The sequence below is a fragment of the Silurus meridionalis genome, chromosome 11 (assembly GCF_014805685.1).
Source record: "Silurus meridionalis isolate SWU-2019-XX chromosome 11, ASM1480568v1, whole genome shotgun sequence".
NCBI lineage: Eukaryota > Metazoa > Chordata > Actinopteri > Siluriformes > Siluridae > Silurus > Silurus meridionalis.
In genome coordinates this window covers 8,761,774-8,780,293 of record NC_060894.1, presented here as the reverse complement: position 1 = coordinate 8,780,293, position 18,520 = coordinate 8,761,774, and the positions used below count along the sequence as shown (strand labels likewise).

The following is an 18,520-nucleotide window of genomic DNA, read 5'->3' as shown; positions in this document are numbered from 1 at the left end:
AAAAAAATTGGGCCAACAATGTTAGCTAATGAGTGTCTAACAGTGTATACCTGAGCCAGCAATGCTGCTTGATTATTTATTACCAAAGTAAGTTAGCCAGTAACACGGAGTCCAGAAGCAAATTTGTCTGGCTTGCTAATTTAACTAATGGATAATCACATATACCAAGAGCCGGTTTACACAAGCTAACCTTAGCTAACGTTTGGAAAAGAAACTGGCTAATTAATATATTGGCTGAGTTTTCCAGTACATTTTTGAAAACATAGCTAGTTAGCTAAGGAACATGCACAAGCTAACATCAGTATTTGAAAAGAAAGTTTGAAAAAACTGGCTAACTGTGAGCTAATGTGTGTTCTAGTAACTATTCTATCTATCTATCTATCTATCTATCTATCTATCTATCTATCTATCTATCTATCTATCTATCTATCTATCTATATATCTATATATATATATATATATATATATACGTGAGCTGTAGTCTTGCTTGATTATTTATCAGCGATGTGAGCTAGGGTGTATACTAAAGCTAACCCGGGGTAATTTTTGAAAATTAAGCTCCCGATATTTTTTCAACTGGATTCAGAACCAAGAATTTAATTTGGTTTTGGCAGGAAAATTCGTTTAGTTATATAATAAAATGTGTATAGAAGCTGTAAATAGTTAAGTGCTAATATAGGTGTCTTATATTTAAATTTGTGGATTACACAGGAATCGACAAAAGCAGTGTTTGGGATCAATCAGTACCGAGGTGAAGAGGTTTTTGTGTGTGTGTGTGTGTGTGTGTGTGTGTGTGTGTGTGTTTGTGCATGTGCTGTGTGTTTGGCTTGATAACCCTTGCATATTTCTGTGTTTGTTCTGCCTGTAGGTTTATCAGTATGTGTTTAATAAAGACCGGTTGATGAGGCCAGCTGTTTTACTGGGTCATGGTTATGGTCCAGGGCTAATAGCTGCACTGGAGCATGAATTTGATCAAAACGTGCACTTGTGTTTTTCCCAGATCCCGACACCCCTTCGCATTCTCAGGCATGCGGAAAGCCTGTTTTTGTGCATTTCAGTAAACACTCAGCCCAGCAGGAAATTCAAACTTATCTGATATTTCCTGACTCATGTCATCTGTTTTAAATATTATACATGCACGGCTGCAATATATATTATAGAATAGCACTCTTACTATTTCTTACATTCATCGGCTTTATTATCACTTTCAATATATCATTAAAAACAGCATGGCAAATGTTTTCACAGATGTGACAGGAATTTAAATAGTTTTTGTTTTTATGTTTAGCAGAAATTGTATTTATTTCGACCTGAGCATGACCAATGTCGTATTTATTAAATCTTCATTAGTGGAATTCAGTGCATAGCATTTAATGTGTGTGTAAGGGCGGTTATGAGCAGGAGCTTCCCTGTGTTTCCCTGTACCTATAAATAAAACAATATCCGCTTATGGTCACGAGTAACAAGTAGTTTTTGCACATATTTATACCATAATACCACATTATACTAGCAATCATTTAAAAATGTGAAAAGAGGAATTAAACACATACAGCATTCTCACAGATTTTTTTTTATTGAGCACCTTCTCTCAGATCTCCATTATATACTTTAATGGAGATCTGAGAGAAGGCGCTCTATAAAAAAAATTTAAGTTTAAAAAATTAAAACAAGCATTACTCCTTTAATGATTAAATATTTTCTTTAAAGTAAATATTTATATCTCTCTCACTTCTTCTTTTCTCTCGCTGGTATACATTCACCCTCGGGCTACTACGAAGCAGCAACCCGGGGTCAGCTAGAGTTTACCGCTCATCTTCAATTAGCAGATGACTAGAGGCTGATGACTGTGCAGGTGTGATCGCAGAGCAGGTTGTGCTAAAAAGCAGACTCTGTGTCAGTGCAGCCTCGGCCTTTCTGCACTTCTTGCACCGTTTCTGTTGTATCTTGTGCACTTTGCACTCTTCTTCCTCTCCTACCTGCCTTACCACAGCAGCACACACCGTCTCATGCCGAATAGATCTTGACACGCAGGCAGGGCTCCTAACATTAGGGGCCATATTGACGCTATATTGTCTTCCTGCCCCAACAAGATTTGTTAAGACACAGAGCACCGGAGAATTGAAGAGAGAGCCAAAAAAAAACAGGTCGGGGGAAGATTTGCCGATGTGGTGATTTAACCTTTTTGCCACAGGAAGTGATGTGCCTCCTCTTCAGACTCATTCCTATTGGGGGTAAATAATTGATGTCTAGCAGTTGGGTGTTAGGAATAGAAAACGGAGCAGAGGTGACAAATGGGCTCTGCAAATGGGTTTCCTCATCCCCCCCGTGTGCAGAGTCAAAGGCCGGATATTGAGCCAGGCTGACACACCTGGAGGACCATCCTTGTGCAGATCTGTGTGTGTGTGTGTGTGTGTGTGTGTGTGTGTGTGTGTGTGTGTGTGTGTGTGTGTAATATTCAAGTGGGACTAAGCTTTTGGCTAGTGTTCCATGTTCAAGAAGGAATGTTTGAGGGGCCCTTTAGATGTCCAGCGCCATAGATTCATTTTGTAAATGGGCTGATAAATATAGGTGTGCGTTTGATGGGGCCAGACAGCAGCCTGACAGTGAGAGGCATGCTGATAAAAGAGACCCATAATTACAGGGGGCTTAACATCTGCAGCCCAAATATCTACGGAATTGAGTACACCAGAACCCCCCCTAGACCAGTAGTGAAAGAAAGAGGCTGCAAACCACAAGTGCTGGGTTCGGGGAAATATAAAAAGGTGCACATGTCATTTTCTTAACAGCCAGCCCTGTCGTTGCTACTGGTTTCAAAGTGCTAACAGTAGCTGCGGTTCAGGGTGGAGAGCGGGCAGGAGCTCTGAGCCAATGTGGAACCTTCCCAAAAACATCTCCTTGCCAAACCTGCTTGTATAAACATTTACCTCAATGATAAATGAGCTGTGATGTTGCTCTATAATGTGTGTATCAAGTTTATAAAAACTGATCCTTATCTCTCTCTCCCTCTCTCCCTTTTCTCTCCCTTTTTCTTCCCTTGTAACAGATGATGACTACTTGGGGTTGGGCGATCTTCCCGAGACTTTTCCTTCAGACCCACCAGAGCCCCTCCCCCACTTCCTGATGGAGCCTGAAGAGGCCTACATTGTCAAAAACAAGCCCGTCAATTTATACTGCAAAGCCACGCCTGCCACACAGATCTACTTTAAGTGCAACAGCGAGTGGGTTCCCCAGAAGGAGCACACGGTGGAGGAGCGTGTGGACGAGACCTCCGGTCAGTATTCACCTTTAGTCCATTCAGTCCAATGTCCACACAAGTCAAATTAACAGACACACTTTGAGAAGAAACATTGGAATATTGGCCAAATGAACAATAATTTTTTTTTTTTTATTTATTTTTTTTTTTTAACAATCTGCCACACCTGTAATGAGAGTGGAATTTCACTGCACTTTCCTTAAACTAAAATGCCCATAAAGCTAGTTTAGGGCTGCTACTGTACCTTTAACATGATGTTTATGTTCCTTGTCTGGTTCTCGAGACATCATTAAGGCTCAGACAGTGCTGACAAGTGAGCTCTTTCGTCTGACACAACAGACACACTTGGGATCGAGCGAGACTGACCAAACGAGAGCATATAGTGCAAACTAAAGAGAATGGAGAGTCTACAGAATGTGTAGCGATTTCGCTTGGAAAGTAATGGTTTATATTTAGAAGCCCAAAAGTATGTGTGCTGGAGGTGAAGGTCATTTTCGAGCAATCTTAAAAATATTCATTCTCAAACGTGTCAAACTTATTTTGTGTTTCACTTCTGGCACCTCACAAGACACCACTTGGCACAGTAATACTGTATAAACAAGTATTAGATAACATACAATTCCGCTTTCTAACGTTCAGCCACATGTCCTATGAGAGTATAGTGGCACCAAACACGTGTTATGTGACTGCCTTTCAAGATGGCTTCTACTAGTGCTTCACTTTTTTGTCATATACATCATTTTTAACTGTACAACTACATTAGCAGGTCAGTTTGAGAACATGAAACACGTTTGCACAATGCTAAACTGCATGCTTCCTTTGCTCATTTGCAACAACTTAGCCTCGCAGTACTGATTTATCATTTAGTTCCACTGAATGATAAACACGGTAAAAAGTGTTAAACCTTCCATGCAAACAAAATCTAGACATTGTCATTTGTGCATGTGCTATCTGGCATTTTCAAATTCAGGCTTTTGGGCTAGAAAGAATTCAGCCCTAACTTCGCTTATCCATACTATAGTGCTTTTTTTATTTGTTTTGTTTGTTTGTTTGTTTTTTTATAACCATTGGTGGTGCTGTTGCACTGCAGTTTAAACTAACAGTAACATGGATGCCAAAAATAAATCTTTATTTAATTGAAATACAAACGACTCAGCTCCGCTAGCACATTTCTACCGAAAATCCCTGAATCCTTGCTACAGAGCAGAATGTGGAGACCTATGGAGCCATTTGGGTTAATAGAATCTCATGTTCTTTGATTTGATTGGCTTACTCACTCTGATAAGAAACATCACACAGCACTTTCTTGTAAAGGTTCTACTTCAGTGTAGTCCAAGTAGCAGCATATTTTCGATTATTGTGGAAAGCGTTATCTAAATGGCGCTACAAAGCCCATTATTTGCTGAAGGGAATTTAGTTTTCTCCCTCTCTCTCTCCCTCTCTCTTCCTCTTCCTCTTTTCATCACCATGTGATTTCTCTTTCCTGCCTGTGTATTCACAGGAATATTGACTGGTGAGTCAAGTTCTTTCTTGCTTCTATCTCTTTTCACATCTCTCTCTCTCTCAGACAATGGCAGATCTCAGTCCCTGTCACGTATCTCGCAAACGACCGCCATTACGCCAATTAACAGCTCATTAAAACCGAACTGCCATCCCATCGTAACACGTTTAGCCCTGACGAGAGTGGCATGTTTTTATGGCTCTGTTCACTCAAGTCGAAAGCTGGAGCGCTGCAGATCAGAGCTGAATGCAAACACGTGCCTCTCTTCTGCTTACTGTCTGTGGGCTGTTAATAACCAGCAGCTCAATAGTGTCTTCAAAGCAGAGATAGGAAAAGAAAGTGCTCATGAGAGTGGCGTGATTGCTACCTGTGGGCACAAGGGACAACTCAATTTCCCTCTTTGGCAGCTGAATGCAGGCAATCAAATAGGCCCTGTTGTCTGTAATGGTTTCTGAAGCCCTTAGGGGGATTTTATTCGTATTTTCTTTCTCACATATATATATATATATATATATATATATATATATATATATATATATATATATATATATATATATATATATATATATATACACAGAGAGAGAGCATGCCTTAGGGCGCCATTAGGTTTCGATGTTACAACATTGGTATAATAACTATATATAATCAGTTCTCAGTCTCTGTGGAAGAATATAACCAGGAAATAGATAATTTGAATGGAGTATTTAAAAAAAAAAAAGTAAGGTCACAGACAAAAAAAGGCCTAAAAGGCCAAGAAAATTTTCTTAATCTTCTTTTTGAGAAACCGGTAAAAGTCCAGAAAGGACCTGGCTCAGCATCTGGCAGCTTCATCAGGATTCAAAGTTGATCTCCCTACAGCTTGATCAGGAATGGATCACCTTTGTGGAAGGGTAGCAACCAGGAAAACACTATTTGTAAGGTTCAAAAGGCTAAGATAATCTAATGCTCACAAAGATTCGAATGGACATCAGTGGAAAAGGGTATTATGAAGTGACGAAGATTTGATTAAAATTTTTGGATCCAATTGTTGACAAATTTAAGAAGAATCGAAGAGAGATGGAAGATTGAGTGTGTGCAGCCTTCAATGAAACATGGTGGAGGGTCTGTCCTGGTTTGGGGCTGCATTTCTACCAGTGGTGTTGGCGATAGTGTTCAAATTGATGGAATCAAAAGTACAGAGAGGTTTTAATTCATCATTACATTCTTTCTATGATAACGATCCCAAGCACACTGCTAATGCAGTAAAATTATATTTGGAGAGAAAAACAGTTGATAAAACAGTGACAGTCATGGACTATCTTGCAAACAGTCCAGACCTAAATTCTATAGAGGAAGTATGGGATCACCTGGACAGAAATAGAAAGATAAGTCTAAAGAAGAACCCTGGGAAGTGCTGAAAGAAGCTTAAAGAAGATTACTTCAGAAAACATCAGAACAGACTCCCCAGAAGAATTCAAGTTTGCTTAGTGCAAAGGGAGGTCACACTAAATATTGACCTTTGCTTGAAAAAGCCATTTCTGAAAATTGTTGTGAAACACGCAGAGAGAGAGAGAGAGAGAGAGAGAGAGAGAGAAAGAGAGAGAGAAAGAGAGAAGTGGGTTTGTATGCTTGTTAGAATATCACCACTACTTAAAATAACACAGGATGAAAAACCCATAAACGCATTGCTTTGCAGTTGGAATAAAGTGTTAAACATATGGCAAATTGCTTTTCTAATTTTTTCCTTTGGACGTCAGTGCTGGCAGGATGCACGATTATACGTCTCTACAGCGCAACGGCTTTTGCCAATTGTTGTGTTTTAGCAAATAAAATGTATACTTTAATTTTTTTTCTTTTTCTTTTTCTTAAGACTTGGACTCACTGTACAGCATATTGTAAAAAATCTGGGCTTCTCACACATTTATGGCAAGACCAAGTGTCTGGGGTTTACATGTGCCTCACCCAACTTCTATCTTTTTTGCAGGTTTAAACAAAGCACTCAATGAACAAACTAAATAGTTGACAGTATCAATTATAAATCTTTTTATTTTTTTTTTTTTAAGTGAATTAAAAATTTTTTTTTATTGATCTTGTACTGTTCCTTTGTTACATCTTGTTTTCCATCTAGAAGCCCCACAAATGCTTGTTCATTTTCTATGTTTTCTATTTATTTTACACTACATTGCCAGAAGTTTGCGGACACCTGGCCATGAGTATGGTATGTGTTTTCTAAACATTCCACATTTAGTTCTCATTTGCTTTTATAATTCCCTCATCTCTCTTGTAAGAAGATGTGCCACTACATTTTGGAGTGTGCTTGCTGACATTTGTGTTCATCAGCCACAAGGGTGTTAGAAAAGGCAGCTGCTGATGTAGGGTGAGGAGGCCTGGGGTGCAGTCAGCGTTCCAATTCATCCCAAAGGTGTTCAGTAGGGTTGAGATCAGAGCTCTATAGCAGGCCAATTAAGATCTTCCTCTCCAAACCATGTAAACCATACATTCGAGCTGGTTTTGTGCACAAGGGGATTGTCATGCTGGATCCAGTTTGGGTTTCCAAGTATAAGTGAATTCACAATTGTATTATACTGCATTCAAAGACGTCCTAGACAATTGTCTGCCTCCAGTTTTGTGGTCAAAGTTTGGAGAAGATCCTCATATGACAGGAAAGGTCTGGTGTCCCAATACTTTTGTCTCTATAGTGTATTTTTCAATAGCTATTGATAGGATCTGTTCATCAACACTCCCAATCACTCCAGTTGCAAAAAAAAAGTCTCTACTGTCATTGTACTGCATTTAGCTGTATGTTAATAAAACAGATGATGTCATGTTTTACATTGTTTGGGAAACGTGCAGGGAAATAATAGGAATGAAACACTTTGGGGGATTGCGTTATAGGGAAATAATGCCATTCAGCTGTGCGTCACTCAGTTAAATAATTTCCAGATTAGGAAAAAAGTTGCACCAATTATGCTTAAGAGGAACACTGAGTCATTTCTGAAATCTTCACCCGCTCGGTGTGCGATAAGAAGATTTATCCAAGGTCACACAGACCACCAGGAGGCACCACATTAGTTTAAGCTCAGCTCGGAGCGTATGATCGAGAAATAAAGTGTTGACGCCACGTCTTCCCAATTAGCAAACAGCTTATAGAGAATGCTGACTTACTGAGATGAGGGCCGCACACAAATCTGAGATTGTTTACGAGCTATACGAGCTCCCGCCTTGCTTCAGTGGTTGTCGTGAAGACGTGGATCAGCTTTTCCCAGTCTTTTTCACTGAATCACTCTTCGCTAACTTGACTCTTCCTGTCTTCCCTTCCCTCCCCTTCCATCTATTTAATGTTCTCTGTCGTCATTCGACTTTCGTCTCTCTTCTTCTTGCTTGCTCTCCGTTTATCTCCTTTATATTTTGGCTCTGGGTGCCTCTACCCACTCCACTCCTCTCTAGTTTCCCCTGATTGACAGAAAAGAACCGCAGCTAGAGGCTGGTCAATAGCCATCAAAGCCAGGAGAAACATGATCCAATGCCCACACTCATCCTCTACCCCTATCCCCCTCTTTCTGCCTCTCTCTCACTCTTCCACTGTATTGGGAAGGGGAGTAGATTAACAGGCATTTAGGCCAGCAGCGGGCCGAGCTGGAGCGTTATCTGCGCCAGGCACCAGGCTCCATGCCTCAGCCTTTCCTCCGTCTTCCTCCTTTTCTGGAAAAGAAAGAAAGCCTATGCTTGTATGCAGGATCATTATCTCCCTGCAAATGGATTTTTTGGAAGTGGCTTCAAGGAGAAACACCTACTCAAATGTTCCAGCATCGATTCTCTCTCTTTAACCACCGCCTCAGAATCAACAAAAGGAGAAGAGAGAAGGTTTCGAATCGCACCTGATTAAGGTCACGCTTGGAGGAAGAATCGGACAAACGTTATTCTTTTTTTTTCTTTTTTTTATACGGATTGTTGTAGTACCATTAGTTCTGCGAGGGAAATTACTGGCGTTTTTCTTCAGATGGAGCACTCAAGGGGGGCTGGCGTGAGGCAGTAATTCCGTTACTTGTTACAAATTTGGGTCCGAGCAATAAATAGCTACTGGATACTCAGTGCTTTTAGCTTTGGAGCCAGCCTGACTCGGGTGTAGTGTGCACTTATTCTAAACGAGCGGGCAGATGCCGAATACTCTCTCTCTCTCTCTCTCTCTCTCTCTCTCTCTCTCTCTCTCTCTCTCTCTCTCTCTTTCTCTCTCTTTTTCTGTATCAATCCCTCTTTGTCTCTCGTTCCCCAACACTTAGGCTCTGCTGGTGCTCATCTCCAGCCGGCCCAATTGATCGCTACAAATGAACCTAAGTTAATTATGTTGCGTTGCAGTGGTGTAATGCACACCACGGACACACCATCACCCATTCACCCCTCCCCCGGCCCAGTCACGAGGTGAAATGGAGGCGAGTTATTTTGGAAAGACAGTTGCAAAGAAAAAAAGAAAAAACTCTACCTCTCACGGATCAATAACATCCTGAAGCTAATAATGACAACCATGCTAATAAGGGATCGGTTTTCAGCCGCCAGCCCCACAGGCGAAGATGTGAGAAATTACGTAAGAGAAGATTCAATTGGGACTCGTATCCAAGGCGCATTTCTAAAAAATTCATAAGCATGCCATATTAGATGACAGCTATTCCTCGGTGATTATCTCGCCGCTTTGTTTAGTACGCTATAGTATACTGTAATGACTTATACACAGACCTGGGGTATGATGTAATGTGTAGTAAGAATATACGAATACACTCCATCTATATTCTCTGTACATCACTCATTTTGTACCTCCCAAAGCTTAAAGAACTAAATTGGTGTAGCGTCAACAACTGTTTAGCTGCTCAATAAACAGGGTCACTTATGCAGCATGAAATAAAGTGACCGCGACACAACCTTCGCTTTCATCTGATCATCATTCAGCTGTGATTTCTATCGGCTATGTCCTGAGATAAACCTTTGCTGCTCTAGTTAGTGACGTCTCAATTTTAAATCCGTTTGCTGCTCTCGCCAGGATCAGGTCATCCTTCTGAAACAGATAAAATGATATGAATATAGTGTGTGTGCCTTTGTGTGCGCGTGTGAGCGATCGTGTTTTCCCCAGGCGAGCTTTGATGCACTGTTTTATCAGATCAGAGCACGACTACATGATCAATGTCAAAATCCTGGATGCCAGCCAATTTTCGAATTATAACAAAAAAGCCATTTTTTTTGTTTGGAAATTTGTTGACATGGCATTACACAGCAAATATCTCCCATTCGAATTTAAATAAACATTTTCCAGTGCATATGCTACGCAAATACACTATATAATCCGATGCGCTATGTCTTATAGTGTAATACAATTACACAATATAACATTCATCATTCATTTAACTCTGAAATCATTTTAAACAGTATATCATAAACCAGAAAAGCCACATAATGAACATTAAAATTAACTAATGTTTTTTTTCCATTTATGAGAAGAGAGAAATTCGTAATGACTAGTCATAAAAAGTAATTCTGTAATTTAATTAATGTTAAATAGCTAAATAAATCTGTACTACATCAACCATTAAAATAAACAAATTTAAAACCTTGTGTAACAAAGTAATTATATGTACAAGCTGTTACTATAGAAACAATACTGTATTAGAACAATCCTATTAGTAATAATCTGCAATTTTTGTTGCAGGATACCTGTGTACGAAAAATCCTTGTGATCATGACCAATCATGATTCAAGCTCTGTGTTATAAGAGAAAATCCTACGTAGCTTCAACAGTAACGTGAATTAAATTAGTAACCTAACAGAATAAAAAAAAAATTGTATAACATACATTTCCCAATCAAACACCTGTTTCAAAGGCATTACCACAGCATTTTTTCAGTTCTCCATTCTGATTGGTCAGGAGATGTTGAATTCATTTTGTACAAAGGGATGCCAGCTGTAATTGCAATACAGTAATCCCCCGTTTATCGCGGTGGTTACGTTTCAAAACCACCCGCGATAAACGAACACCACCCCCAAAAATGCAATTTTATGTATAGTACTGTTAACATTTTACTTAATTTTTTAATGAATAATTATATTTTTATTAATACATTTCATTATTTCAACACAAAACTCCATAAAACTCCAATTCCCTGTAAGCGTTTTGGCCTATCATGCTATCCGCGAGAGACCGGGAAAATGAACCAAACTAATTAATTACGTGGCAAATGCAATTTCGCTATAAACCAGGGGCGCGAGATTCGAACCGCGGTAAAGCGGGGGATTACTGTATTATTTAAAAGGAACAATCGACATGTTAAAAACATTACTTAACAAACGTACTTGTATAGTTGAAAGCTGACAGCTTTATTTATTATTTTTCTGAAGGAGACCTTTAATATTTGTGGAAGAAGCCTCCAGTGTCAGCGCTGCAGGAGGAAGTCTGGGTTTTTATTTATTTTCCATGCTTTAAATGTCAAAAAGGGGTAAAAGTGGTGATTAAGGTTGCTAAAGCATAAGCATTAATTTGTTGCTGGGGTGTTCCTCATTAATAAATCTAGCTATAAATGTCACTCAATAATAAATGTAGCTATAAACGGATACAAAAAATAAATGATTTAAAACAATTTAATGTTTGGGGCACTGTTAGGACAAGAATTTAATGCCAAACAGTTTCTCAGCCATATCGAAGAAGGTTTGTTGATCGTTTTCCTATAATAGAATGTTTTTATTCTTTACGTGGTGATATGATATGGTGATACTGATATGATAATAACGTAACATCTTTAAGCTCGCGAAGTTTCATTGTCTGATCTGCCGAGAACCAGGCCCTATAGAGAACGATTTGGAGCAGTGTTATTTGCTCCTTTGCATTTCACAGATCTGTGTGCTAGTTTATCAAGTGAACTGTGTGTTTCTTAAACACACACCACCCACTGAGCTTTTACAGCCGTGAGTGTGCTGTACACTGGCCGTCCTCTGCAACGAGTCGCACATTCGAAACTTTTGACAAACGATCAGAGATTGTATTTTTTTTTAAACCCGCAGGTTGTAAATGAATAAGTAATGGAAAAGCTTACGACCGGCCATTCGAGCTCAGAATTTGTCCGAAGCTGCAGCTTTATGTCGCAAAGAACCGTATGCATTTCAGTTGTAAGCAGGAGCACACATCTGGATTTAAAACCCTGAACGGTTTCTATGTTCTCGTTTATTAGCCAAATGTTCAAGAAAAAATTTTGGTTTATACTCGGAAAAACTGGCAACCATAAACAATAAGAGGACCTAATTCTTATAAATATTTATATTTATAAATATGTATATTTTTTTTCTAGAAAATTTAACCTGATATAATATGTGACAATAATTCTGGATTAATAAGTGAATCAAAAATCTTGGCACATTAAATAGTTTTGAATCATTTATGGTTTGTATGGTGATGATATTCTTTCTTGTTTGTAGAAAATACTGTTTTTTTTATAGAATTATTACTAAAATTAAATAATAGAAAATATTTCTAGACATTAAATACGTGAAATAATATTATTTACATACATGATACTGAAAAATATTGATACTGAACAAAAAACCCCACAGACTTTTGTTCAAATGTAAGGACGCAAACATTTGCATTCGGCTCTGTTGTAGTTTTAATTTGCTCCTTTAACGTAAAAATGTTTTTGCCCCCCTGAGCATTCGTTTTCCAGAATATAAAAGAGACTCCAAACTGTGCACTGCATAGTGGTGGCTGATGATTGACAAGCACTCATTTCTGTTTCTGGAATGATTTTGATGTAAAGCCTAGTAGGAGTGCAGTTTACAGATTTTTTTTGAGATGAGACATCAAAACTTCTAAACAACATGCGATTGGAAGTTTTCCTTTTCCTCCCGCTTCTCCTCCTCCTCGTTTTCTCATTTTAAAGCGACGCCTCCTGTCTGTCTGACGCCAAGCACAACGGCAAACACACAGGGGTAAACTCGCAGTGTGCCAGGAACGAGGGATGAGCTGCAGAGATGGTGGGAGAGGTGGAGGAGTGGAAAACAGAGTAGTGGAGAGGAAGCGCCATTTGCATGGAGGATTATTCTGGCTTTATTTCTCAGGCTGCTGTCTCTGGCTTTGCAAGCCAATCAGTGCTGAAAGCCACCTCCAGGGCTCATTGGGCACCGAAATACACACACACACACACACACACACACACACACACACACACACACACACACACTGCAGTGCTAGGAGTCATGCTATCTTTTGCGCAGTTTTTTATTCTGAAAGAAAGAAAGAAAAAAAGAAAGAAAGATGATGTGATACTTAGCGTTCCTGATTTGTTTAGCAATATCGAACCCTCATCCACCAATCCCACGCCTCCACTACTCTAATCTGCCATGATCATATATAAATGAGTCTGCAGAGGGATGAAGAGATGAGAACAGGAGAAACGAGCGCCTCTCTGATCTGGCCTTCATTCGATCGGAGGCCCAGCTGAACAGTAATCACCAGGGTTAGCAAACGGGATTCCGACTCCAAATCCGGCTCCAGAGGCCCCGGACATCTCAATCATCCTGGCATCCCGGCGGATCGCAGGCTTCCATTTGGCTCTGCTTTATGAACGAAGCATTATTGCGGCCAAACGCACCATGCAAATGATGGATGGATCGAGCGCAGTCATGCGATATCTCTGGGTTTCCGATAACTGATCTAATTTTCCTGTTTGTTGCCTTGTTTTTCATGCTTTAGTCAAACACAAAACCGATTGCAGTTCAAAAGTCTTTACCTAAAACCAGTCAATACTTTTGATGTTGACGTATTTCGTTTTGAATCGGCGCTCCATGGCTACTGTTTGGGGAGAATTGTGTAAAAACACACTATACGTACAGTAAACGAGGAACAAATAGTGTACCATCATTTAAATTGCTTCTATAAACTAATCCATCCATCCATCCTTGAGTTATAGCTCCATGTCATGAAGAGATAAAGAAGAAATTTTAAATCCGAGATGAGTAAAAGTGTTCTCGTTTATCAACTCAATGTCATTTTTATGGAAAGTAGTGTAACAGTGTTGATTGTCCAAATCCACAGAAGTGTGTTTCATTGAAAACTTCAGACACTAAACTATTGCGATAGGGTTGCCAAATCACAGCAGCTGAAACTGTGTTAAACAGATTTACTGTTTTTTTTTTTACCATTGTGTCTTTATCTATTTTAATTTCATTTAAAGGTTCACTATGGCATTTCAAATTTAAGGTAAAGAAATTCATTCATTTCAAACAAGATCTTTATACTTAGCCCTCACATAACAAATCAGAAAACTCATTAATATCGTTTGACTTTCTCCTCCCACAACTTGCTGTACTTGCTATATATCTTGAGAGACAGAGGTCTCATCCAATCAACGGTAAGCATTTACTGTACGTACACTGACAATTTACACATTTCATTCTTTTTCTTTTCGTTACTTTTCGCCAGTTGCACTCTGTTTTTTTCAATCTTTGCTTTTTTCAAATTTTATTATACTACTGTTTGTGTAACCTGATGCTGCTGTAACGCAATAATTTCCCTCGCAGGATCAATAAAGTATATCTTAAGTCAATTTCAGTCGCAAAATCTACCTGTTTTGTCCGAAATGTTTATTATTTATTTTTTTGTTTTTCTGATTTATTATTTTGTTGTGCACTTCTCAGTGTTCTTTTTTATTCATTATAAATACTATAATGACAAAAGAATTGGGACACCTGACTTTTCCAGCCGCACTTGGTTCTTTCGCAAACTGTTACCACAAACTTAAGGGTGCACAATTGTATAGAAGGTTTGTGCATTAAAGTTTGCCTTCAGTTGCACTAGGAGACCCCAATCTGTTCCAGCATGACAATGCCCCTGTGTACGAGCCAGCTCCATGAAGATACCGTATGCTTTACATTGGAGAGGAAGATCTTGAGTAGCCTATTATAGAGCTCTGACCTCAACTCCTAAATGGTTGAATGAGCACAAATCAACAATCGCACTCCAAAATCGAGTGGAGCATCTTCCCTGAAGAGTGGAGATTATTATAACAGCAAGTGCATATTTGGAAGCACATGTGCATTTGTTTGGTGGAATAGAAGGAAGCACGGCTCACTTTAAACCACAAGCTGTATAAAACTCCAGCGCAGGTGGCAGTGACAAATGTTGATTTAGTGACTCGCAGTGAAGTAATGCAGGGTTTTTTTTCCAGTTACACATAAACATCCTATACAGAGCTTTTAATCTGCACTCAGTGGAGCTGCTGAATTATGTATTGAATTTCTACCTCTCTTTTCTCTTCACTTCTCTTTTTCGTGCTGACTGTATCGCCCTATCTCTTTATTTCTCCTTTTCCTGTTCAATCCCTCACTCTTTCTTACTTTCCCTCTCTCGCTGTCTGCATCTGTATTTTTTTTTAAGTATCTCTCACTGTATCTCCTCTCTCTTTCAGTGCTTCTGTTCATCTTGTTTTCTTTCTATTCGTCTCCTTTTCTGTCACTCTTTATTACCCTTACTGCCTATCATCCCATTTGTCTGTTTCTCCTCCTCTGGTCTGTTTCTATTATTCCAATGCATGTCTCTTTGAATTCCTTTCTTTCTCTGTCTCTCTTTATTTTGGTATCAGTCTCTTTTCTTTCACCTCTCTCTCTCTCTCTCTCTCTCTCTCTCTCTCTCTCTCTCTCTCTCTCTCTCTCATTCTGTATCATCAATATCACTAGACATCTCTTTCTTTTTTTTCACCCCTTCTTTATTGTCGTTATCTCTCTTTTCCGAACTCACTTTTCATTAATCTCTCCATCTTTGATTCTATCTTTTCTTTCCTATCACTCTCTTTATTTCTCCCCTCTGACCTGTTTCTAAGTCATTCAATCACTATATGTCAATTTTTCCCCTCTTTCTCTGCCGTTATCGCTGTCTCATATTCCCTTTCTCTATCTCTCTATTTTCCTTTCCACTCCTGCATCAATCACCTTTCTTACTTTTTCTTTTAACCATTCTCATTCTATTTTTCTCCTCACCTCTTTCCTGTCTTCCATACCTCATATCTGTATTTTGATTATTATTTCCACATTTCTTTTTACAGTATATTTTGTCTCTTTTAATGTGCATTATCTTTCCTCTTTTTTCCTTTTTTTTCTACTATTCTCGATCTCTCTCTTTCAGTCTGTCACTTTGTGTTTGTTTTTGTGTCCATCTTTCTCTTGCCTTTACCTCCATCTCAATGTCTCTGTCTCTGTTCATCTTCTACCCTCTCTATCTTTTACGGTGCTCTTCTCACTTTCCCTCTGTCTTCTCGTTCTCTTTCCGGCGCGCCTTCTTTTTTTTTACGTTAGCTAGAATAGCGTTTTTATTCTCTGTGATTTTCTTCAGAGAGATATAAAGTGAAAGTATTTTAAGTAAAAGTGTCTCCGTGTGTCTCTCAGGTCTGGTGGTGAGGGAGGCGAGTATCGAAATCACGCGGCAGCAGGTGGAGGAGCTTTTCGGCCTTGAGGATTTCTGGTGCCAGTGCGTGGCCTGGAGCTCTGCCGGGACCACGAAGAGCCGCAAGGCCCACGTCCGCATTGCCTGTGAGTCACACACACACAAACACACACAAATGGAAAACTCTTCTTTAACCACAGTGAAGAAAAAAATAATCTCCCGGAGCATTTCCTCTGTTCAGAGTAAAAACATGGCTGGGAGGAAGAAAAATGGCCCACACAATTCCCTCAGTCGGAGCAGAATGTGACCGCATCCTCCTGTGCTTACATTCTTTCTTTTCGTGTATCTGCTGTCTGTACTGTGGTCAAACAGGAAATACACAAGACCACAAGCTATTGTCCGTTTCAATGCCACGTTACAGAAAAGCTGCACTTTCATAATACGTTGCATTCAGGGTTTTTTCCCCAGTCCTGTAGATGCATACGTGGCAGACTTTTTGGATATAAGGATTGTCTAAATACCAAAACCCCTCATATAAAAGACAAGCAAGGAGCACATTTTCAGGGCATCCTGTTGAGATGTAAAGGGCAGAGGACAGCAGGACAGATTTCTCTTTAATATAGCAAAGCAGGCGCGTCAGGGTTTTTTTTCTTTTGTAACTCCCAACAAATAAGATCACAAGTTGAAGACCAATCAAACAATGCGGCTCTAAGTAACGACTTGTTTATTCCACAATATATAAAAAAAAAAAATCTAATTTTAAATCTACACTGCCTGCTAGGCTAGTTGTTAGGATACTAGCTAGGCCGTGTGAGGGCGTCGTCATGGCTACAGTATTCTTGTAAGAAAAGTTCGAGATATGCTTTCAAAGGCAGCATGTTGCCAAGAAACTGCACCTACATACAATATGCTAATGGTTTGGAAGGCTATTGTTGTTTTACTCGAAGTGGAAAAATATTACCACCAGCTATTTTCATCAGCAAAGGCATTTTTTTCTTGGAAACTGCTTCCTTTCATCAGTGCCACTATATATATTTTTTTTAACAGTCCATAAAAATGCCCCTATTCCAAATAGATATGTGATGTTTAAAATTTTTTTTTTTTTTTATTGAAGATGAACACAGACCTGCTGCTGAATGACCAGCGTTATGATTGCTGTAGGGACCGAATACCAAAACGTATGATTGGTCTAAAAGGGTTAAAAAAAGGCTGCAGGTCTTGAAATGGGAAAAGCAAAGCAAGGCAAAAAAATTACAAAAGAAGATACATTATCATTTTTACTGCTAAACTGTAAAGCTATAAGAGAAACTGTGTGATTGTTCCTTCTCTAACATGATGCAATTTAAAGTATAAGAGGCAATAAAGGAATACCTATATTATAAGTAAGGCGTGATGTTTTACAGGCTTTTAAGCACTACCTATGTGGCGTTTCCAAATGTGACAAGATGAAGGACTTTCAGAAGGCATTTCACCATGGAGAACCCTGGTTCAAGTTGAACCCTATTCAAGTCTTTCGTTTATGAATAATCTAAAATGACTTTGCTATGGAAACCATTCATGTTTCAGCAATGTTGTTTTTCTTTTTACAAAAAAACACTTTCAGAACAGCTAGAAAACCGTAAAAATGTAAACTATATCTATTACCAAAAAAAAAATCACCAGAGGACCATAAAACAACCTGAAAGTCATGACTCATCTTTTTCGGTGTTGCACCGAAACGCTCCAAAAAATAAAGCTTAACGTGCACTGGTAATAAGCATCAGTTCAATTGTTCTGGAAAACGAAGTGGGTCAAAACAATTCCATTCAACCCCGAGAGGTGTGGGTGTGTTGTGAGCGTCATGTGGGCGAAACGCTATCAATTCCTTTGCCAGGTAAAGATGTTTATGCTTGTGAATCCAAGTGTGCGTGTGTGGGAATCTGCGTTTATACCTGACCGTGGATAATGAGCGGGTGTGTGAGACACACACGTGCTCCCAGCTCTCAGTGAGATGAATCAGTCATGCTGGATAAACAGCGCAGAGATGAACGAGCCTTCCATACAGGCTTATCTTTATTGTTTGGCTTTTTCATTTTTGTTTTCCTTGTTTTGTTTTTTTTTATATCCCCTCTTTTCTTTTCTGTCCTTGCGCAGAGCGTAGACGGTGCTCGATTCCGGCATTGTGTTGTAATCAGATTTCTGCAGGACAGCTTGAGTGCCTCATCTTCTCTTGTTCCAGCACTTTTCAGCTACTTATGGAGAATGCCATTATCAGACATGGGAGGCTTAGAAAGCAGGCTGATGGAAATGTCAAAGGCACAGAACTTCCGGCGCTGGAACATCTGACGCTCTCGAAGCTAAGAGACAATCCATGTTTTCTCAACATCAGCAAAGTTGC

At 39.3% G+C, this 18,520-nt stretch overlaps 1 protein-coding gene across 2 annotated transcripts in view; it reads left to right on the top strand.

Annotated features, from left to right (window-relative positions):
* The window catches only part of unc5cb (unc-5 netrin receptor Cb), a 152,822-nt gene that overhangs the window by 64,711 nt on the left and 69,591 nt on the right, over window positions 1-18,520 (top strand). For both annotated transcript variants that reach the window (XM_046861266.1, XM_046861264.1), the window contains exons 2-3: window positions 3,044-3,271; window positions 16,146-16,289. In XM_046861266.1, the coding sequence (XP_046717222.1) occupies window positions 3,044-3,271; window positions 16,146-16,289 (372 nt within the window). The remainder of the gene's footprint in view (window positions 1-3,043; window positions 3,272-16,145; window positions 16,290-18,520) is intronic.